Genomic DNA, 24853 nt, shown 5'->3' with positions numbered 1-24853 from the left:
CTTCCTTATTGAAACTCACATTGTTCTTCTGCAAATCCTTTTGTCATCTGTTACTTTTCCAATAATACTGCTAACATGCCTCCTCCCTTGTATGCTAAGCAATGGTATGCCCCTATAATTTTCAGTCACCTCAGTCCCCCTGCCCTTAAACAAAGAAACAGTTATTTCTCTCGCTCATTCCTCGGGAAACTTTCCCTTATCCAGAGCCTCCTGGTCAGCCACTCACATTTTCACTGCTGTGCTGCAACATCTCACTTTTAATCCCGTAATCTCTGGTCCCTTTCCCAACCTTGTACTAATCCTTTCCACTCTGCCTATTTTCCATCATTTATACTCAGCAGTTCGTGAAAATGCTCACTTTACCAACTTTAGACTGCATTCACATTAACCCCTGCATTTACCCCATTATTCTTCTCCAGATTCACACCTTCATTTTCATTATAGTGGTATGCACTATAATACTTGCATGTGCAACTGAAAATCTGGTTCCTCTCCTTTAATGCCTTGTGTAGCTTTAGCTTAACACTTGGTTAATTAACCTGAATTTGACAGTAATATGTTCAGCACAGTTGATATAAACTATCTCTCTTGATACCCCAAAGGAAAATGTCAACTGTTTATCATTGTTTTTAAACTAAATGCCCTGGTTAAAATCTTGGCCGATACAGAAACACTTATCAGTCAAAATTCCCTTTAGGTGTAAGTTATTCCTAAGGTACCAGGGACCAAACCCGATTTTTTGGAAAGTAGATTTGGCGTGCTGTAAAAGATAAGCCCGTGCTAAACACATCTACATATGTCTAGGAACATATTCAAGGGGGACAAGGCTGTGAACAAGCTGCTGAAAAGTTTTGGGGAGCCACAAAATATCATATCCTTACATGCTTGAAGCTCACCATTTGTGTGTCTCTATATAGTTTTATGTAGTTTTGTCTTCATGACAAAGTACTACTACCCATACCTTATCTAACACTAAATTGCTTGAAGGCATTTCTGTGATATTTGGTAATTTCTCAAAATTAAATAAATTATGCTTATGTATGGGAAAATACCTGAATAACCGCTATTTCACAACATTTTTTGTACTTTAATGTGACCAAAAGAACATCAATGAACACTGCATTTAGATCTGATAATAGTGTGTCAGTGACTGCCATGAGAACATCAACCACAAGCTAATATTTTTGATAAAAAAGAAAAATAACAATTTTAAGCTGCAAGATTAAACAACATTACACTACTTCCTCAGTACATTACACTGTAATCCTCAGTAACTCAATCAGCAAAATATATACAGCTTGTTATGATATCTGTCATATGCAAAAGAGAATCATGTTTATTAGCCATATTCATTAGAGCCCCTGCTTTTTTCAATGAATGCAGCAGTGAGTTTTGAATGCTGCTCGACTTCCAATCCTGCAACGGCAACCAGTGTAACAAGGGATGCCTTCCCCGCTGCATGAACAGTTTCTGTTCCAGCTGCGCTTGCTATTTGACCCAGGCAATGACAACCAATGCACAAGGGTTTACTTTCCTTGCACATGAACAGCCTTTCAGACATTTCCATTAATATTCTTGAACATCTGATCTGGCCATGTTGCTTGTGTACCAGCCATAATTTGTGAATGGTCCCAAATCTGGTTGTGCAATATGGGCTGTTTTGTACAACAGTATGGCCAATGCTGCCTGTTTGACATAAGGGCAGAATTTTTAGCTGTACTGACCTGTCATTCAAAAAGTTGTGAACTCTTAGGTTCTCCAGCTCGGACTCATTGAAGTCATCATCCTTCCCCATGTAAAGTCACTAAAAGATCTCTGGCCTGTTGGATCACATCTGCTGCTATGATGTTTAAGGAAACCTCCTTTGCATCACCAGTCTTCATTTTCTGGTACTATATTTCCACCTCTTTCCTGCTATTTGGTTATGTCTTTTTACCGATGGAGGCAGAAAAGCCAGTGATATTGCATCTGCTTAGACTGTGGATGAAGGGGAGTGATTCTGTGTAGATGCAACCTTATGGACAGTCAAAGAGCTAGAATATGTGGTTCATAACCCCATTTCAGGAAGTTTTACAAAGTGAGAATAATTCAAATATGTGCGATAACATCTGCGTCATTTGCTTAGATGACTACTCACTCCACACTTTCTTTTTTAAAGCTGCAGTCTGAATGTAAATGACTCTGGTATCTGCTCCATGATGAGTGGATTGGAACTCCATAACCTTCTTCATAGTACCATTTCATAGTACCATTTAACTCTAACACACTCTTCATTCTGGCCCCAGGCCGTGAAAAAAAATCAAAAGTTCTGTCTAACTGGCAAAAACTAGGAAAAAATCCGGTGAATCAGAGCCTTGTATGTCCCACAGACTTCAAACACCTTTGCTTGTCATGACTTGTCATACCGGTATTACTTCTTTAGAGGCGTGAGACTTGTTTGTATTAGTCACAGAAGTGGATTCCGGCAGCTCCTTCAAGAATATCATCCAGCATGTTGTCAGGGTACCACCTTCAATTGCTCCAAAGTCAGTGGTCTTCCTTATAAAGACCACTGACTTATTACAGACATTGAATCTGCAACCACAGCTGTTCCTATAAGGAAGACCACAGACATATTGCAAACATTGGATCTACAACCACAGCTGTTCTTGTGGGAGTACTATCATCATTGATCAATGATGGAGGAAACTTAGTGCATTCGTGCCTGCCCACAAAGTTACCAGTGATAGTTTGTGTCCCCAGGACTTCAGATGTTTTCACTAGACATGACATCTCTTTCAGAACACCAGGGTCTGTTTGAGAGGCTGGTATCAGTGGAAGATACGTGATTGTGCTAGATACGTTATGTAACAACAATTTTGCACCGAATGCAAAGGTTTCTAGACCCATACATCTTTATATAGCACTTCCAGCAGTTGTAAACATTGTACCTGTCTCACAAGATGCCAAATTAGCAGTATGTCTTCAGTCACACCATCAGAAGGTGTCTCCAGACTTTGGATATTACCTATGTTGCTGAACGACAGAGATATGCCAGGCAATGGCACTGGCATTGTCTGGCATACATTTGAGAGTCTTTCTCCTGTCTCAAGAGGAGGAGGAAAAGTTTAAATTGTCATCCCTCCCAACTTCAACACTGGTTGTCTCAGGATTTTCAGTAACAATAGCAGATGTAGAACTGAAACTGGCCCTCTTTAGTGTCTTCTTCTGACAGTCTAAGCTACCTATTGCAGAGAAATTCGGTGTTCCATACACATGACTCTTTGCGGCAGTAGTAGGCACACTATCTTCCTCAGCCTGTTCCATAACGTCTTCACTTTCTCTGGTTAGTTAACTCTGCAGGCTTCCATAGCTGGTTCCTAAGCCAAGTCTTTCATTCAGGTTGATAAGCAACTTGCTGAACGTTTGGTATTTGAGGTGGTAAGCTGCTACACTGCCTAGTGGTGCTGGAATTGCATCCATATGGTACAGGGGTTGCTGAGACAGAACCAGTGCCTTTTCTTTAGTTGTTCTATAAACTAACACCCTGTTCTGTAAGTCTTCATTCTGCTGTATTTTTTCTTTGTCAGGGAGGAGTGTGACAGGAAAATTAAAGAGAGGTTGTGGATCCATCGTCTCTTCACCTTTAAAGGATATTCTTGAGATTGGAGGAGTTTTCATTCCTTCTTTCATATTCAGGTGGTTTTTATAATGTTTTTTTTTTTTTGTCATCTACATGTCATGGTGTATCCAAGAAACTCAATTTTTCAAGAATGCCACTAAGTTGGATTTATGAGGAACAGAGTACCTGATCCAAGCACTGACACTCAATCATGAAACCTCTGTTGCTGTATCTGTTCTACAGTGTTTGGATGAGAAATTCACACTTTTTCTGGAACAGTGAAACCTCTAGCTCTTCAATTTTAGGAACCCATGTAGCTCTGGATACATTCATACAGGATGTATGGTAGTAAATGTATTTGCTACAATGACATGTCCCTAGCCAATCAATCTGTATTGAGTATCCATCCTTACCAACTGTTAGGCTTTGTCTCATATTTCTTGTGGGCTCTGTTTTGTTAATTGGTTTTGGCATTTAATGCTGTTACATGTCATCGCTGGGTTCCAACAGGTGCTCCCAATTCTTGCTGAGGCACTACTTGCCAGCAGTAAAGGTGGCAGCTAGTTTATCTCCCAGGCATTTTTCCATTACTTGTTGTAGCTCTTTATGAGAATATAGCAGTTCTGACATTGTGGATGCCACTTGGGATATTTGCCTGTGAGCCATGCCTCTTTGTTTATTTCACCTTTAAGCCATGAGTATAGCTAATTCTGCTAAGGACTCATATCATCATGGAGCTTTGGCACTGATGTGGAATCAATGTTCACCATTTTCTCTTCTCTTTCTCACCTCAAGGAACACTGCTTCCGCTTCAGCTCTTTTCCCTACCTTGCTCATATTGTCTTAGAAAACTGTTACAAAAAACAACAACCAAATGTTGTCACTATCCACCACCATTACAGTACAGGCACAATAATATAATAATATATGTTTAAAAAAGGGGTACTAGCTTGCTTCAACAACTGCATTTTCTTCAACTCAAAACCTGTCTGACATAAAAAAAAAAAAAAAGATTAAAAGACCCTGAAAGTAAAACTTCTTTCAGCAGTAATTCCATGGATTGTCCATGCAACTCACATGCATAACCTAAAATCACTGAAAATACAAGAATCCACCATAACCAAGTTAGAATTGATCTGTAATGTCTGCCCAGTGAATCAGCACACCATCACAGCTAAGATCCAATTTAGTATTGGTGTCAGTAGAAGCACATTTTCATTTTGGGGCCTGCTAAAAATTTCCATTAGCTTGTTCATGAGGTTGTCCCCCTAGATTATGGTTCAAGGTATTTGTAGTGTGAGGTCAAAGAAGACAGAACTGGGTACTGATTGATTTATTACCTGGGCAAAGGTATACGTAGCAGCATGCGGAGGGAAATGAGGTGCCCGACCCCAGGTCGCAGCAACCCGCACGTTGAGTGAGAGCAATTTGTGCTTGTTTACAGTCAATCAAATAACAATAACAAGAGACATAATGTACATACATTGATAAAATATACTGTATATTGGCGAAAAGGCCAGGAAATTCTACATACAAATATATACATGAGATTCTTGCTGCATTGATAGATGCGATACATGATCGTAATTAATGGGCAAAGAAGACATCTTTACAAGTACTCCCCCCCCCACAAAGACAATTATTATGAAATAATAATTGGAAGATCTGTTGAATGTTAATCATGTTAGATTCTTGGGAGCAGGAGCCAACCCTGAGTTCTTGATATCTGCGGTTGTGGGGCGGCTTCGACTGCTGAATCGTCCGACAGTTTTGCCGGGTGGATGACATCCTTAGTGCGGCCCTTGGGACGTCCTTGACTTCGTTTCGGGATGCCGATCACTTCATCCGATGTCTTGTTTTGCGGAGGAATTCTGGGACATCTGTCGGTTTCTTCCCAGGTTACGCTGTCCATTAGGAAGGCTGGCTTTAACCTATCGACACATATCCAGTCTTCCCGCCCATGGATGTTGACGAGGTAGGCCTTGGATGTTCTACTGACAACTCAGTATGGTCCTCTGTATGGTCTGGTCAAGGGTGGGCGTCGCTCCTCATGAAGACATGTGTACAGGTTTTCAGGCCTTCTGGGCTGAAGTTATGGGTCCTGTCCGCTAAAGTCTTTCGGCAGGGTGCAAACTTCTTTGCAATTTCTCTTAAACTTGGAAGGGGTATATCCGGGTCATCCAGCTCAGTGGGGGAGAATTCTCCAGGTATGGCCAGTGCTTTGCCATAGACTTTCTCTGCAGGAGATTCCTCTCCATCTGCCTTTGATGCGGTGCGGAGACCCAGCAGGAACCAGGGCAGCTGCGCCTTCCAATTTTCGTCAGTACAACGCGCCATCAGAGCTGCTTTCAATGAACGGTGGGTTCTCTCCACCATACTGTTGGCCGCAGGGTTGTATGCCATCTTACTGTGGAGTGTTGTCCCCATTAGGCGTGCCAGGGAGACCCAGAGTTCCGATAAGAATGCCGGGCTCCTGTCTGTAGTTATATCGGCCGGCACACTGAAACAGCTTATCCAACTTGATAGTAGGGCTTCCATGCAGGCGCTTGTTGATGCTTCTACCATTGGGGTTGCTTCAGGCCATCTTATGGAACAGTTTATGATTGTCAGGAGGTATCTGGTGCCCCTGATTGCAGCCGAGGTCCTACGACATCTACGTGGATGTATCCGAAAAGCTGGCGTGGTTGAGGGAAGTCTCTGATGCCTGATTCTGTGTGCTGGGTGATCTTGCTTGTCTGGCATGGTATGCAGTTCTTCGCCCATTCTCGTGCGTCCTTCCTGATCCCGTGCCACACGAATTTCTCTGTCATCAGGCGCGTTGTTGTTCATCCTGATGGATGGGACAGCCTGTGGATGATGTCAAACGCCTGCTTTCTTTGTGACATGGGTATCAGGGGGGCGTGGGCAGCCTGTGCTGGTGTCGCAGAGAAGTGTCGATCTGGATTCACCCATTGGCACGTCTTCCCATTTCAGTGTGGTAAGTGCTGTGCAGTAAACTGCCGTTTCTGGGTCTGTGGCCTGTTCCTTCACCAGGTCTTCATATTCTATGCCCAGGTGGACTGAATTTATTTCAATTCTTGATAGGACATCAGCTACTGGGTTCTTGCCAGGGACGTAACTGATGGTGCATCCAAATTCGGAGATAGCAGCCAGGTGCCGTTGCTGTTTTGCCGACCATGCATCTCCCACCTTCGTGAACGCATGTACCAACGGCTTGTGGTCTGTCAGGATGGTGAAAGGGCTGCCGTCCAAGAGATACTTGAAGTGCCACACAGCTTGGTAGATTGCCAGCAGTTCCCTGTTGAATGCACTGTAGTGGGTCTCCAGCAGCTTTAACTTGTGGCTAAAAAAAGCAAGCAGGCAGGGGGAACTGTCTACTATCTGCTCCTGCACGGCTCCACAAGCAACGTTGCTGGCATCGCTGGTAAGTCTCAGGGGGGCAGTGGTCCTGATATATTAAGGTGGTGGCTTGGGCGAGGGCTGCATTCATCTGTTGCGGGCTTCCCAAGACAGTGCTTTCGGCTTGCTCTTCAGCACTCTGGTTAGGGGATGCATGATGCGGGCAATGTCCGGCATGAATCATCGGTAGTAGTTGACCATGCCAAGGAACTCCTGCAGGGACTTGGTCATTTTTTGGTGATGAAAAATCCTTCACTGCATTCACCTTGGAGGACATGGGGCCGACACCTGTCGGAGAGACTTCGTGTCCCAGGAAGTCTACCTTCTCCACTCCGAAGGTGCATTTGTCGAATCTGCTGACCAATCTGTTCTCCTGAAGGTGTTTCAGCACAGCCCGGACGTGATCCAGGTGGTCCTCGAGGGACCTGGAGAAGATCAGGATTTTGTCCACATAGCAGACGCAGAAAGGTAGGTCCCCCAAGATGCTGTCCATATGGCACTGGAATGTGGCCCCGGCATTCCTGAGGCCGAAGGTGGAGTAGGAGAAGGTATATGTCCCAAACAGCATGATGATGGCTGTCTTTGGAACGTCATCAGGATGTACTGGTACCTGAAAACAGGACTTGAGCAAATCCATTTTTGTGAATATCTTGGCCCCGTGCAGGGCTCCTGTTAGGTCATACATGTTTGGCAGGGGACAGTGGTCCGGTGTTGTCACTAGGTTCAGCCGGCGATAGTCCCCACAGGGCCTCCAGGAACCATCTGGTTACTTCACCATGTGGAGGGGGAACGCCCATGGACTCGATGCCTTTTTGCAGATACCCATCCTTTCCATCTTGGTGAACGCTTGTTTAGCATCCTGGAGTTTCTTGGGCGGCAGGCGGCGGAACTTGGCATGTGTCAGCAGGCCTGTGGTGGTGGTGTGGTGATGGATGCCGTGCTTGGCCTGGGTACCTGGCACCTGACACAGTTCTGGCTTGAAGACATCTGGGAATTCGTGCAGGAGGGCACTGTATTTGTTCAATGAGATGGAGCATACGGCGGGCATTCCCGGTCCGGTGGAGAGCAGTTGGGAGCGGCAGGTTCTGGTATCCAACAGGCATTTTCAGCAGTCCATGATGTGCGAGGAAATCAGTTCCCAGTAAGGGAAACTTGACATCCGCGATGATGAAGGGCCATTCATATTTATGGCCCAGGATGGATATTCTGTGGGTCCAAGTCCCGTCGCAGCAAATGGGGCTTCCATTTGCAGCCACTAGTGTGGTTGCGGCGCCAAACGTGCGATCACAGTCCTCCCTCGATGTCAGAAATACCGACTGCATAGCCCCTGTGTCTATCAGTATCTGTCGTCCCAATATGGCATCATGGATGACGAATCCTACTGGCTGGGGTTCTCTAAGGTTTTGTGTGCAATTCTTGGCATCCTTTCCAAACCTCCGATGGAAGTAACACCAGGCTGGATTTGTCCTTGTCTTCTGCTGCTGCAGCAGTGCCTTCTTCCTGTATACCACATTCGTGTCCCCTTCTTCAGCTTCTTCCACTACCAGGCTGCAGGTTGCAGGTGTTGAGGCGTACCTGGAGGCCTTGGTGGCCTTGTGGAGTTTGTGTGCGACACTCACCAGTTTGTCCATCGAGAGCACGTCTGCTTCCATGATTTGTGCCCTCACCTCCTGAGGAAGGCACCACAGGAAAATTTCCCATGACAAGCTGGTCTCCCTGCTCCGTCCGCCTGAGTCAAAGCCCGGTAGCATCAGGAGACCTCGTAGTTTGTCCCCGGCGTTCCTGAGAGATGCGTCCCCCAGGGGCTGATTCATCAGGTCAAGAGCGCATTGGGCTCTCTCTGGGACCGGATGAAGTATGTGTCAATGAGTTTCTTTCGTAGGTCTTCATACTTGACTCTGTCCGGCTGCAAGTCCAACCATGGGGTGATTTTGTTGAAGACCTCCTCTGGCAGCGTTGTCATGGTGACGTCCGCTTTGGTTTCCTCGTCCATGACTTTAGCTACCCAGAAATGGACGTCTGCCCGCAGGAACCAGGATGCTGTATTTTGCCATGAGAATGGTGGTAGTTTCATCACCTGGCTTATTGCTGCCTTCGAAGGCAAGAGGGGGATGCAGAGGATCTGTGTGTCCTCGGAACGCCTTTCTGCCTCAGTGTCTGACATTTTGCCTCACACCAAAACGCGAAATAAGCACCGTATTTAGTCCTTTAATGGTGTTTGGGGCTCGTCAGAAGTCAAAACTATACGCCGTGTGGTTCCGTTAATGACTTCTGAATATGGTCGACGTGAATCGTAAACGTACGCCATAATTAATCCGTTAGTGGCGTGGGTGTTCTCCGAGGAAGGAGTTTTCAGAGGTCCAGACTTTGTCGCCGTATGGTTCCATTAAAGGCTCTCTGAAGGTAAAAGTGACCATAGTAAGTCCGTTAATGGCCAAGCCAAAACTGCTATGTTTACCGTCACTCCTCGGGTCACCAGTTGTGAGGTCAAAGAAGACAGAACTGGGTATCGATTGATTTATTACCTGGGCAAAGGTATACATAGCAGCTTTTGGACAGAAACAAGGTGCCCGACCCGCAGTCGCCACGACCCGCACGCTGAGTGAGAGCAATTTGTGTTTGTTAACAGTCAATCAAATAACAATAACAAGAGACAATGTACATACAGTGACAAAATATATATTGGTGAAAAGACCAGGAAATTCTACATACAAATATATACATGAGATTCTTGCTGCGTTGATAGATGCGATACAGTAGATATAGGTTTTGTGGGCCTAGCTTTTACAGCACACCATGCCAGATTTCAGAGTTGGCCCCCTGCGTAAGGAACAGTAAATTCAACATTAAGCAATATATATGGCTTAATATTTTTTACTATAAAACTCTATAACTAGCAAAGTTATAGCACGAACCTAGTGGTTGATATCTACAAAATATGTTTTTGTACATAAATGCACACAAAAGTTTTTGTACATATGATATATACAGTACACTCATACATTGTAGATTTTATACACAACCATTAAGTAGATTCTAAAATATTGTTTTGTAATTGCATTAGAATATTCATTCCATATTTTCTAAGTAACACCTAAAATTTTCGACTCCAAAAAGTGGTTCACCCTTTTAATCCCTGGACTAATTACCACTTATGTTTATTTTTCCATCCACATGGAGAGACAAAATTATTTGTAAATCCAAATTGTAAGCCAGTAGTTACTTGATAATGCCACAGAGTGGAGAAACAGCTGTCGTGACAGAAAATAATAATGGAAGAAAGAAGTTTGTGTGCCCTTTACCGAAGATTGGCTCATGAGGATCGGAAAAATCTCCTGACGATATGAAGATTCCTGCAAAAAGCTTATTGATGCCACTAAAGCAATTATTTTCAACGAAAATTGTCTTAGAGAAAAAGTAAGCCCTAAATATATATATATATATATATATATATATATATATATATATATATATATATATATATATATATATATATATATATATATATATATATATATATATATATATATATATATATATATATATATATATATATATATATATATATATATATATATATATATATATATATATATTATATATATATATATATATATATATATATATATATATATATATATATATATATATATATATAGTATATATATATGTATATATGTATGTATACATGTATATGTGTATGTATATATATATATGCATATATGTATGTGTCTACATATATATATATATATATATATATATATATATATATATATAAATAATCAACACACAATCACGTGTGGAACAGAAATAAATTTCTGACTCACGTCGGGATCTAACCCAGGTCTTTCAGGTGGAAGGCAAGGGCGCAAGCCCAGGTAATTCCTTGGGTGCAGTTGCTCTCAGGTTCCAACTTCTTTTAGACTTGTATGGCCTAGTGGATAGCGCCCTTGCCTTCCACCTGAAAGACCTGGGTTCGATCCCCGATGTGAGTCAGAAAATAAATATATATATATATATATATATATATATATATATATATATATATATATATATATTTCTTTTTCTTTGACTCGTTTGTTCTCTCTCTCTTGCATATTTCATCATCTCAGTAAATTCTTCTCTTCAACTTAAACAGTGAAGCTACCAACCTGATGCGTAAATACCTTGACAGTGCAAAACGTAATTCTCACCCCTTGAGTGCAAGTGAGTAGAGTAGAGGATCTCCCTCCAATTTTTGCATTTAGTTAATCACAGAGAGAGTATCATCTCAGTGTTAGTCTTACCTGGAACCGTCTCACTCCAGGAGTGTTATCAATGCCGTTACCAGCCTAGCCGTGCTTCTGTGTTCCTGATTTGCCAAGAGGAATCCACCCTTCCGGGCTGATATAATTGCAACGCTGCTTGAAATTTAAAGACCTCTTTATGTGGTCCACTTATGTACACCATTGAATTACTTGATGTGCTAATATACAATTCAGTGATTTATTGTTCATTTTCATTTTAGTGAGATTGTCACCTTTGATTTACCATTGTGCTTGTGTAAATAAAGTAAGTGTTAAGAAGTAGAATTCTCACTTGGCAACCTACCACTTGTTTTTTGCTCTTTTTTTTCTCTGGTTATGGTATTCTGAGGGTTTTATTGCAAGGTCCTGTTGATAACAGTAAACTCCAGTGCCCCTCGAAATACGTAAATTGGTGACCTTGCCAAGATCTCACCAAGTTAACTAGCCATTGGCTTCCTGCTACCTAGATTCGTAAGAACTGATCAAACCTGTAAAATTATTCCTCAAAAAGGAAAATCTGAAATCAGGAAAATGCAAGGTACTTATTAGGGTAAATTTTATTTTGAATTCGTGAATAGGAAAAGTGTAAATCAGTGAATAATGCATGGCCAATGACTCACACACAATCTCTCTCTCTCTCTCTCTCTCTCTCTCTCTCTCTCTCTCTCTCTCTCTCTCTCTCTCTCTCACTTATCGTACACCTTAGGCGGCATGCAACCTGTCCCTCTGGGGGAGCTGGGTGAGCTACACAATTTGCTGAGCAGCCACCACAAGACCCAAGGAAAATGTGTCCAAGGACCTGTGGGCAATGTCCTGAAGGTAGAAGGACATGAATGTGGTTTTTTGGGACCATAACCCTGCCCATAATACCTGTAGAACCTACAGGTTCTTCCAGAATGCAAGAGACAGACCAATGCTCCAACCTCGTGAGCTCTTACTCGGACATACTCTCATCTACCTCGTCAGACATACAGTACGCTCGCTTGATTGTCTCACAAAGCCAGAAAGAAATCATCTTCTTGGACAGCTCTTTCTAGGTCAAGCCAGTACAGGTAGTCCTGGTGTATGGTGGGGGGTTCCATTCCTGACAGCACACCATAACCCAAAGAATGCGGTAAACTGGAATGTCTTAATAATAATGGGAATAAATGGCACTTATGGCACCATAAAACTGGGTTATGGTGCTGTAAACACAGGTATGGTGCCATAAAACTACTTAAGGTGCTGTAAAATTGGGTTAACGGCGCTTTGAGCCAAGCACTGTAAAGTTGAAATGCCATAACCCGGGGACTGCCTGTACTAATGAATTAGTTGTCGACACTCAGGCCCTCTTAAAATAGTACCGCAGTATTCTAACTGTACACAGTAGCATCTTGTCTTGATCACCACCAACAAAGTCCTCTAGGGAGTGGATCGAAAAGGACTCGAATTTGGCGTCAGGGACCAGTGGATTCCGAGTCTTCACTACGAATTGCGGGAAAAACTTGAGCGTGACAGATCCCCATTACCTCGAGTGCTTAAAATCGAAGAAAAGGCCATGTAGCTTGCCAACTCTCTTTGCTAATGCCAGGGCAAGCAAGAAAACAATCTTGAAGGTCAGATTCCTGTCTGACAACTCTCGCAAAGTCTCGTAGGGTGCACGAGTCAGGCTCCATAAGATGAGAGTCACTTACATCCCACTCAGGGGAGCCTGAGTTCCCTGAGAGGGAAAGACTAGTCGAAGCTTCTCAGCAGCATGGGGATCTCCTATGAGGAAGAGAGATCAATACCCTTCATATGAAGGACTTGACCAATGGCAGCTCTGATGCCTTTAATAGCTGAGACAGAGAGAAGCTTCTCTCAGTGAAGAAAGACGAGAAAGTCCGCTACCTGCTAAAGAGTAGCTCCGACCGGAGAGATACCCCGTTGACGACGCCAACCACAGAATACAGCCCATTCCCCTGGTACGCACCCACAAAGGATTTACAAAGGTATCCAGACATCTCTGTTGCTGTGCAGCAAGAAAAACCTCTCGCTCGCAAGAGAAACTGGATAGTCTCCAGGCATGAAGTTGACAGTCCTCTCACAGCCTGGTGATACCTCTCTATGTGCGGCTGGCACAGCAGGTTGGCCAAGGGGGAATCCCTCTCGGTATACCTCGGAAAGTAGAGCTAGCAGGTCCAGATACCACTCAGCATGTGGCCACTTGGGAGCCACCAGGGTCATCCTGAGATTCAGGGTGATCATGACCCTGTTGATCACCCAGTGAATCAGACAAAATAGAGGAAAGGCATAGGCCTCTAGATTGCCCCATGGGTGCTGGAAGGCGACTTCTAATGCTGCCCATGCGTCCAGCATATTGAACAGAACACCAGCAGTTTTCTGTTGTGCCAGGTTGCAAAGAGATCTTTCCGCAATGTTTGGGTGCAGGAACAACTCTGTCCCTATCACCTGACCCTGGAGACTGAGTTTGTCTGCCACTACATTTGGGGTGCCTAGAATGTACCTGCCTGACAGTTCTACAGAGTGTGTTACTGCCCAATCATGCACCTGCATTGCCAACATGTGGAGGTGAAGGGAAACCAAATCCCGTTTCTGTGTACTGTTTACCAGTAATGATGGTGAGAAAGATGGATTGATCAACTAAATACCATAAACAAGTTTGACAGTGAACCCATGGGAGATCCTGATGCTAATAAGAAGACAGTGTTCAGTTTCAAATGGACGTTATCAGTTCAAGAGGTTACCAATTGGATTAATAAACTCAGCAGCAACTTCCAACAGGGTGATAAGGAAGTTGCTAGCTGGACTAATTTGCAGGCAATTTGTTACCTCATACAGTGTCATGAGAAGACACTGAGGGACTCAAGGGCTTATTCTATAGAGTGAAGGAAGGAGGACTGACCATCTGACCTTCCAAGGGCACAGTGAAGTGGAATTCCAAGGAAATATGATTGCCATGGTTGAAGCAAAGCTGATGACGATCCAGGACACAGAACCACCAAAGACCAAGATGTAAGTGAGATTTTCCCTAAGTTTCACAGGAAGTTTGTGAACAACTAAACAAATCTTGCAGTGCCTTTGACCGACCTAGTGAAGAAGGGATAACCAAACAAGGTACAGTGGGAGGGACCTCAACAAAAGGCATTTGATGGCTGAAGCAGGCTTTAGGAAAAGCAATTATACTACTAGTATCAGACTCCATTAGGACTTTTATTGTGAGAATGAATACATTGAATGAATGACTCGGAAGCATACTCTAGCAAGAGCTAGCTGATGGCATATTTCCTCTTCCTTATGTAAGTAGGAACTCAAGAAGAACAAGCACAACCTCTGTTCCATCAAATCTGAATGCCTAACAATAACTTTTGCAGTTAAAAAATTCCATCTGTACTGTATGAGGTGGATTTCTTGATACAGACAGACCACAAGCCCCTTGCATACATCCAACGAGGCAAAACTGAAAGTCATAGGATCACGAGGTGATTCGCAGCACTCCAGAGCTACAAGTTTTAAGTGGGAAGCATTTCAAGAAAACTTAACATTGGCATAGATTACCTCAGCACTGTTGCTGTGTTGCAGTATCGAGATTAGATGAAATCTAATATTTTCTGTGATGTTTGAAATGAAGCACTAACTGAAAAAATTACTCTTCATTCTATCTGGCCGAGATGACTGGAGAAGCGGGACCTGCCCCGTCTTGTTTTGCTTTGCCTTCTACCATTTTTCTTTTGTCCAACCATGAGGTGCTCTTAGACGATCACCCCCAGCTCTCAAAAATTCAGGCATGTGCGCCCACACGCGCACTCATACCAAAGTAGACGGTGTAATCTTGTTCAACTCAGCCAGCCTGGAAATATCTTGAATAAACAAAATATGTAAAACCTCTAAGAAATCCACAATCAACACGCTTTTAAATGCAGAAAATGTGCGAGAATTTCCTTTAGCACCCTACTAAATTTAACTTGTAAAAAAAAATAAATAAAACATTATGTATGAAATTACCAACTAAAGTTCTAGAGCATTATAGTAAATGAAAGATTTTACTGTTCTCAAAGCTGAACAATGAACAGCACTAAGGGGAGCCACGCAAAAAAACGACTAAATAAATAAACAATCCATCTCATAATTTATACTTTGATAGATATTTCTGCTCAATGATATTTTTCCCTATGGAGATCCTATTCAGAAACCACAGAATAGCAGTCAAGATTGTCAGTGATCTCACAAGAGACCACTTGGTAAATAAAGTGAACATCTCAACCTAGACGCATAGAGTATTTCAGTTCCTGCCCTCTAGTTACCAGCCATTGTTAATATATATCATTATATTAGCTGCAAAATCCTCTGGTAGTCAATAGAAGTTTTCTTGGCAAACAGATATGCCATTCACATCCAAAGATTTTCCACACGGCATGCCAGTTGATAGAAGAAAAGAAAAAAAGAAGAAAGCCGAAGTCCAGCCCCGATGATACCACATCATCAGCATTATCCTTTCTATCAAACAGATCTAAGCAACTAGATAGTTTTCCAACTGCAATATATCCTGAATACCTAGGAGCCTGATTTCATGAGAAATATAACATGTGATGAAAACTAGATCAGTTAACAAAGTTGCAGTTTTGTTGGAGTTAGCTTCATGCACCACTTATTACAACACATCCTGATTCATTCTAGATATCTTCTAAAACCAGCAGCTAAGTGTTTTTGCACTTGGGGGGAGCATTATAAATAACTGCTACACAAGTAGCAGCATCTGTATACTGTACCTCCTTATTTTTTTTAGATTAACAGTCACATTACTAGCTTTACTAGTAAAAATCTTTACAGTGAAAATCTCAGAACACTACCATAGGACACCATACAAAATAGGTCAAGTCACACCAAAAACAAGATCCACAACTATGCTCCCATCAACTGAAAAATATGTTTGGTTTGTTATTGCTAATTAATCCCGTAGGTGGTGTTTACTAACCATCTTCTGTCATGCTTTACCCTTGCCTGGCTATACTCTGTCTAAATTATGATAGCACAGCTCAGCGTGGTTTCTATAAATCCTCATGCTTCCACATTTGCAAAATCTCTTAGGTGCCAGCAGGAGACATGTATCATGTTTCTTGTTTTATTATATGAACAATAAACATGATCCTAATGACTTGTCACATACAAGAAGAAGAAATAAGGAAGCTTATGACAGTTTCCATATGTATTCTTTTAATGGCTTGATTTCATAAAGTTAGGTAATACTCTCTCAGACTGAGTACAGAGCTAAAGATATACTCTATCCAAATCCTTGAGTATAATGAAAGACTATAAAGTTTTCAGAGAAAGCTTTAAATTTATTAAAAAAATTATTGCTATTAACAGACTTTCAACTTACTATTATAGGAAAGAATCAAGATGTTGTTTAAATCAAAAAGATTTAACAGCAAACTGTATGTAAGACTGTGTAGAATATATGCACGCTGCACAATGCACAGTATTTAGTAAGTTAAAGCACAATCAATCCTCATGTTTAAGAAGTCTTATAAATACAGCTAAAAGATAGAAGAAGGAAGACCACTGTAGTCGAACATTAACTAACATGTTACTGATCACAATATAATTGTCCCTTAACTAATACTTCAATATTTTTAACAGTACAGTCAATTTCCTCACTGCTGAATTTCCAAACTATAAATAAAAGAGGAACAAGAAAAAACAATTGCTGACCTCATCTACAATGGCTTGGTCGATGACCCTACACTGTTGATGATAAGAAAGTTGATTCCAGCGGTCACCAAAGGACTCCTTAACAGCTGACATATCATCCAACATACGGCGACATAGCGTCGACACCCCTCTAAAATATTCCTCAGGAGGGGACACTTCATTTGGAGCAAGCATTGCCCCACGCAGATTAGATGGGGCTGGCATTTCTGAAATAAAATACTTTCAAGGTAAGAACTAAAGGTCATACTCGAGGAGATTTGGCAATTTGTTTACCTGATGGTACGTCTGGTACCTCTGTACACATGCTTTTGTGCATATATACTCTACATGAAAATCATCCCAGGTTAACAGATTTTTATTTTCGCCCCTTAGAATATCAGTAATTACTGAATTATTAGGAAGGTGGAAAACTGAACCAAGTGCAGTAGAGCTTAGCTCGGATAGACTGACAACAAAATTACAGAAATCCAAATATTGGTTTGTACTGGACCAGTGTGGCTGCTTTCCGTGGGTAGGGAAGGCTATTCCCTCTTTGTGGTCATAACAAGATTATAATTTCAAAGGTTCGTCTTTAAATTTGCTGAAGCCAATCACAGTAAGTATTACACATAATTATAATAGATGGAAAGTATCTTAGAAACTGACGAAGAAATTCTGATAACTCCACCCCATATTTCTTGTTGGGGGATGGTGCTGTAGTAGCAAAGGTGGCGCATTTGAATTTTCCCTTCCTAGTGCTTTACATTTAGGAGCTCCAAAAAGGGGAGAAAGTCTATTTTTGCAGTGTATCTTTATACATGCAGGTACCATACAATGTTATCTGTTAAACTGCTCAAAAAATATTCTTTGTCCAACAGGGACCTTTTCGCTTCTACTAAATAAAGCATAAGGAAAACCTTAAAAATCATAAAAATGCCGGAGAATGTGAGTTCCTCTTTCCCACTGAGTTACAGTCACTTGCAAAGGAGATTAAAGGTTATAGTACGTTTAAAAATTAATGAATGAGTCATGAAATCTAGATTATAACAGTCCAGCACTCGGGCGCTTACAGTCACCCACAGCTTAAGATAATGAAAAGAGAGAGTTTAGCGGCTGGATGGCGGTATAAAGAGATCCAGAAGAAAATGAGATAAGTACAAGGCTCAAACGCTGAAACTAGAAGGAAACCCCCACAGTTGCCCTAAGAAGTCAGAGAAGTTGGATAGCAAGATTATAGCAATGAAGCTGGAATGGAAGTAAAGTAAAAAGCTAAAAGCGGGTGCAGCTAAGCGCAAACACTCTTTAGTGAACATACTACTTGCTAGTGACCACATTCTCTTGATTTGAACTTTCCTGATGAATGTCTAGATCGGGTGTACATCATGATTTTGCATAAGGAGTCATCTGCTTTTGAGGAGACATGAAGGTTTTCTATTTGGTGACCTTCGCCTGAGCATCGCAGTCACATTGAAAAGCCCGGATAACAAACTGGGGAAGTGGAGTTGACAGCATTTTTTCCTATTCTTATGGGTCTTGTGATTTTTTCGTAACTGGTGCAGAATAAATCTCCAGTAAGGTCGCTAACCGATAAGAGAAACTGGAAGGCTGAACTGAAGCGACAGCCACTACATGAATTGATCTCGAGAAGAAAATGAGAATAATAGTTGAATACTTTCTTGGAAGGGCATCAAAGGAAAGCTGGAGTTCTTGGGCACGTCACAGAGAAAATACGAAAGCCATAGCCTACTACTAACGCTCTTCTATTGCTTCCAAGGCACAACTTAAGGATCCTGCACATTTCCAATTGTAGCATAAGTAGGCCGTTACTGCATGATACGTAAATAAGAGAAGGAATTATTTGCTTGCAAATCCAGAACTCGTCCCTTGGTATTGCATCTTTTAAATATCACCGAAAATCTAACGCCTTCCTTTCAGCTAAGGCAGAAACGTTTGTGAGAAAATGTTTGGACCACGCAACCACGGTAAAACAAAGGAAGAAATGATGTTATACTGGAAAAATTCCAACCGTATACCAAAATCCACGTAAACGTGTCAGATTGTTTTGCAACGGTCCGACAACCAGGAGTTTAAACGTTGTTGTACCAAGACAAGACAGCAAAAAGGGAAACAACAAAGGGCCTGAGTTGGGACTCGATTCCGCCGCATGGCGATGCCTGAAGACCGGCACTGCGAGGTCAGTCAACCCAAGTCCCAGTAAATCGTTAATATTGACTCATGACCCCCTCCCCGTCCCCCCCCTCTCTCTCTCTCTCTCTCTCTCTCTCTCTCTCTCTCTCTCTCTCTCTCTCTCTCTCGGTGATAAATAAGTAGTGACGAGATTTATATTATTCGAAGATGTCATAGCTGCAGCCAAACTGAAAACCTTGAAAAAAATAATTTTTCTAAACATCAAAGAGTAATTGTGAAATTAGGCACTACTTGGGTAAGAACAATTGTAACTTTCATTTCTTTCCTAGTATGTTTATCTTAATGGCTACGCTTGCAATAGTCTGAGACAAGAAGGAAGAATTCTTGGCAGAAACCAAAAGTTTGGATGAAGAACTCTTCTAGTGTAAATATACGAAACTTTGCTGCTGTCAAAACTGACATAATTAACTAGAAACGTTTTGCGAAGGAACTGGTAAAAGTGAAATTCTTCACAGTTTTAAGTACTTCGCCCGCAGCATTTTGACCTAAGAGAAAACAGAAAACAAGTCGTCAGGAAATGCTTCCCTAAGAAACCGATCGAATGGACAAACAATCAACATCAAATCCAAAAGTAAAAAGACAACGAAAAATTACCAAATTTAACGGTGTAAGATTCGGGAATATTTTCAAATGTGAATCATTTTTTCCGTATTCTTTGTTATAAACGTTTTATGTTTAGGTTTACATTGTGAATAACAAAATACAAGGAACATCGTTTGAGAATATATCAACAAGGATTCAAATGGAAAAAGAAAAATTCATATTAAGAAGAAATTATATGGTGACGCATACGAAAGATAACATTCCCACACTGCTGTAAATATTTTTTTTTTTCTGAATGCTGGACTTCGTCGTTTTCTTTCACCTCCATCGCATCAATAACAAAGAAAATAACAAAGCGGCAGAGAAGAAATCAACTTTTTAACTGGTGAATCAATTCAAGGGTAAAGGTTTAAAAAAAAAAAAAAGTATAAGAGATAGTCTTATGTCAATCGCATTCTCAGCCACTGTAGGCTATAGACAAACAATAGCATCTTGAATGAACACAAAAACATAAGCAGCGGTGAAATTCTTTTTAACAATGAAAACATTTCTCTCCATACAGCAGCACTGTCAGCAATATTCTGTGAATATAGTACGTTAATTTCATGTAGTTATTTGCAGCCATGTTGCCAAGCGAAGGCACTGCATGCAATCCTGGTCTAAATGTCGAAGCAAATGCCTTTGGAACGAGAATATTCGTGACTGGAAACAGTTGCAGGCCCGCGGAGTAGACAAGCTTTTCCTGTGATTAGCCTAGGATTACCTGTCATTCGACTCGAACGATGTTCTTACTCTGTGCATAGGCGGGATGAAGCTAAGAAGTGTGAACCATATTCAGCTGTTTGTATGCGAGTGCTACTATGTTGGAAGCTGACTTCCCGCTAAGTTAAAATCTTTTTATATATTTTTCTACCTATGAACAAGATAACATGGCGTATAATTTTTAGACTGTGGTTTCGTACCCTGTCATCTACTTAGGCTAATCCTTCAGCGCTAGTGAATATGTTCATTCAAATTCTTACTTTTACTATTACTAAAATAAAAAAAAGGTAGTTTCTTAGCCTCATTTGTCCTTTCTTATCCTCCTGTTTTTAACACTTGAGTTATTTTTTCATCAGGAAAATCGTCTACGTAATGGCAGCTCATACTAGCAAGACCCCGTGCTGGCATAAGACGCCTTGGTCCCCTAACAAGAACAAGCAGTTTCAGAGGTACTACAAGCGTCCCCAGTGGGCTGAGATATTTTTGTATGAATTTAGCACAGCATTTACACTCCTTCGTTCTTGCTATATTTCATGAACGCATTATCACCATGTCATGCATCTCTTGCCACTGTAATCTAGAGAGTTTGTTTTTCACTTTCCACATACGTGATAAGCCTTTCGTCTTTTTTTTTTTTAACATTCTAAATAATAAAGTCTAAGATCACTGATTTTATTACCTGTGAATCTTAGATCCTTTCAGAAATTTCTTATTCTGAGAAGGGATGTAATTAATTTCTAAGTGACGACAGCCATTAAAATAAACACTGAGTAATACTGTTATGAGTGAAGGAAGTAAAATCTGAGTTTCGTAAAAGAAACATCGAACATGGTGTGAAGTCACCCTTCGAATCGTTTTCTTTTGTACGGTTCAAAACAACACGTTTATTAGCAGCCTAACCATAGGCGCTGCGACGCCAAATTGCAGAAGTCATTTATAACAGTTTTGGAGAGGACTAAAGCTTCAATGTTAAAGGTATTCATCGACCTCGTTCATCAGCACTGCATAATATCATATTTCAGTTCTTAAACCAGCATCATTATCAAACAGCAACCGAATGTTTTTCAGCACCAATTTTTCAATTCAGAACTCATCAAGGAGGAAAGAAACTTTCGCCACAACCATAACAACTCTTAAAAATCTGTCTCTTTATCCTCCAGTGTCCTAAAACATCGCCGTGATTCTTCCAAAAGAACTTAATTACAAGGTTTCAGTGGGGACAAACTACTCTGAGATATTCCACAGAACAGCTACTCAAATTTAAAGAATATCACATACCGGTACATAAGAAAGTGGATCGTACTGTATGTAGGCTACCGTAAGCGCAGCCTTCCGACGATTTATCGCAAGTTTTGCTGCTACTTATATCCATTATTAAGTGTCTCTCTCTCTCTCTCTCTCTCTCTCTCTCTCTCTCTCTCTCTCTCTCTCTCTCTCTCTCTCTCTCTCTCTCTCAAGCTACTAAATTTTTTTATTGTTTCTTTTTTATTTCACAGTTAGAAGTCCTAATGAAAAATATAATGTTCTTTAGCAGTTTTCAGTTAGAACGTGATATCTGATTGATTGGTTGATAAAACAGCCCGACCTGGCGTTCCATAATATGATCATAGACCAAAAAAAAATTAAGAAAAAGAGGCGCCCATTCTTCCCCACGATGTTAAATACAATAGTTGTTAAAGATAGGGGAGAATGCTGCTTGTGATTTTTAAGGACAGGGGATGAAAAACGGAAAATAAATTCGAAAGAAATCCACCATACGAAAGGGAACAAAGGAAGTTAAACATTGTGCTATCAAACATTTATGAAGTATTTTTGAGAAATATCTTCTTCATATTTTGAAGAAAAAAAAATCCGTGGTAACTTTGCCTCTCGCCATTCTTTCACAAATGTTACTGAAATGAGGATCATACATAAGAAAAACCACCCCAGCAATACATGAAACATAAAGAAGAGGAGGCCTAGATATCTACTAACATGGAGCAGCTCTGTGAAACATTCAGAACGTCCGGTGAGGTTTAACAATTCAAAAATGTTTTAAGAAATATATGATCAATCTACCTTTTAGAAGTGATCAAAACAATCACGTTATGGGTGTTTCTTTGCTTATCAAATCGTAATGCAAACAAGAGTAAATTGCTGGTATAATTCCAACAAAGAACACAGGAACTTGAATGGAGCTCAGGTATTATGTATTCATGCCGTCAGATATTTGACACATGACTTGGGTAAAATTGCATCAAGGCATGTTAGACCGACCCCGCCGTCTGTATAGGAAGCTGAATGTAGAATCACCCAGCCTCCTTATGAGAATAGTAAGTTGGTACAAAATTCTTCCCATATGAAGTCTGTTCTTAATTACTAAGGATGCTGAACTGTTGTTACCTCCAAGAATCATCGTGCTCTTTCTTACCTGTTTGATTAATGTTGATGTCTCGGAGCAAGTGGCAGGTTGCCCGAGATGCGGCAGTCACTCTGGCAAGAAGGTTATTCTTGTTACAAGTAACCGAGATGACTTCCTAAATGCTCTAGAAACTTCACTTCATAAGAGCGAAGCCAACAGCACCACCGCCACCATCAACAAACACAACTCGCGATAAAGCTCCAACACTCGTCTCCACACGGCCACCCACTGCCTGCTCCTCCTCGACTCAGTTTCTTCGAGTGGGTAGGCGGATTGGGTTCCATTTGCCCTGCATTCTACACTTTCACTACAGAGAGATGAACGGGCTGGTCTGGCGATGAATTTTCACGAGTCCAGTTCCTCCCATGCAAATATCCGTGATTTCCCTAAAGGGAAAAACGCCACTGTCGAGTTACGGGACTGCGGCGGAAGAGAATGTTAGCTTCCTCCTTTGTCCCCGGTAAAACTGAAGCACGGCATTGAACACACGTCAGCTCAGAACCAACTCCGCTGGGCTTGGCCACTCGGGGTGACGTCCCTGGTACGCCGGTACTCCCCATCAAAGCCTCCAGCCACAGCCCCTCCCATCCAGCAAGTATCCGCTTCCCTTCCCCCTTTCCCCTCGTCGTTCCCCTCCTAGCATTACGCTTCCCCTCTACGGCTAGCACTCCCAAGCTTCCCGGTTTTTCCCTGCAGTCGCTTGCCGGCGAAACCCACGCCTTTAATGAAAGATCGTTTTCATGAACAGTTTTTTTGCTTCTCTCGTTATTTGGAGGAAAGTAGTGAGTAGAACAACAGAGACTGAACTTTTCAATTCCGAGTTTTTAATTAACCTAGTTTCTTGACAGAATCTGATAGCAGGATTCATAACCTCTAATAAGATTCTCTCTCTCTCTCTCTCTCTCTCTCTCTCTCTCTCTCTCTCTCTCTCTCTCTCTCTCTCTCTCTCTCTCATGCAAACCTTTCATGAGCAAACGTCCCTCAGTTCAATAAAACATAAGTTCAAGAGTTAGAGAATAATTTACAACCAGATTCGTGGATAAAGTAGAGATGTAAATAAAAGAGAGCGAGACAAGATATCGTGTGAAAATGATCTAGAAGTGAACTCAGTCTCTGATGAGGCAGACTTCTCTTGATTAAACCTTCCAAAGAGAATAAAATCATTGTCAACTAGATTTCAGCCGTACATGTTCTGACGAACACGTAGCCTACTACCCACTCGACACTAACATTAGAACACTCGATGCACTTAAATATGATCTTTGAGGATTATATGTCTTGTAAAAAAGAAAAAATTAGTAATGTATTATGGCTGATATTTTGTTTGTAGAGATTAGAGCAGAAGGAAATAGAAGCGACTAAGAATAATATGAATGAGGAAGAGATGCTCCCAAAACGTCTGGCCAAAGATTATGATATGAATTTATTACTTTATATATATATATATATATATTACTTTATATATATATATATATATATATATATATATATATATATATATATATATATATATATATATAATATATATATATATATATATATACATATATATATATATATATAAACATTCAATGTGACAAATACCGTTTAACAAACTAAATGTACTAACTCAGTAATAACGTAGGAATAGCTAAGCGTAAGTTATTCCTAAGGAACAGTGAATGGATATTAAACGGTATTTGTAGCTTAATATTTGTGAATATAAAACAATCATGAGTGTCCAAAATCATAGGCTACACACACACACACACACACACACACACACACACACACACACATATATATATATATATATATATATATATATATATATATATATATATATATATATATATATATATATATATATATATATATATATATATATATTTATATATATATATATATATATATATATATATATATATATTTATATATATATACTGTATGTATGTATATATACTGTATATATATATATATATATATATATATATATATATATAT

At 40.8% G+C, this 24853-nt stretch overlaps 1 protein-coding gene across 2 annotated transcripts in view; it reads right to left on the bottom strand.

Moving 5' to 3' along the window:
• LOC136838888 (uncharacterized) overlaps window positions 1-23542 on the bottom strand; it is a 50078-nt gene extending 26536 nt beyond the window's left edge. The window contains exons 1-2 of one of the 2 annotated variants that reach the window (XM_067104579.1): window positions 22880-23542; window positions 16978-17183 (exon numbers count right to left, since the gene is read on the bottom strand). In XM_067104579.1, the coding sequence (XP_066960680.1) occupies window positions 16978-17181 (204 nt within the window). In that variant the 5' untranslated portion in view covers window positions 17182-17183; window positions 22880-23542. The remainder of the gene's footprint in view (window positions 1-16977; window positions 17184-22879) is intronic. The other variant, XM_067104580.1, reaches the window with a different exon arrangement.
• Between the last annotated feature and the right edge of the window lie 1311 nt (window positions 23543-24853).

The sequence above is a fragment of the Macrobrachium rosenbergii genome, chromosome 5, assembly GCF_040412425.1.
Source record: "Macrobrachium rosenbergii isolate ZJJX-2024 chromosome 5, ASM4041242v1, whole genome shotgun sequence".
Classification (NCBI taxonomy): Eukaryota; Metazoa; Arthropoda; class Malacostraca; order Decapoda; family Palaemonidae; genus Macrobrachium; species Macrobrachium rosenbergii.
This window is presented reverse-complemented; position numbering and strand designations above follow the sequence as displayed.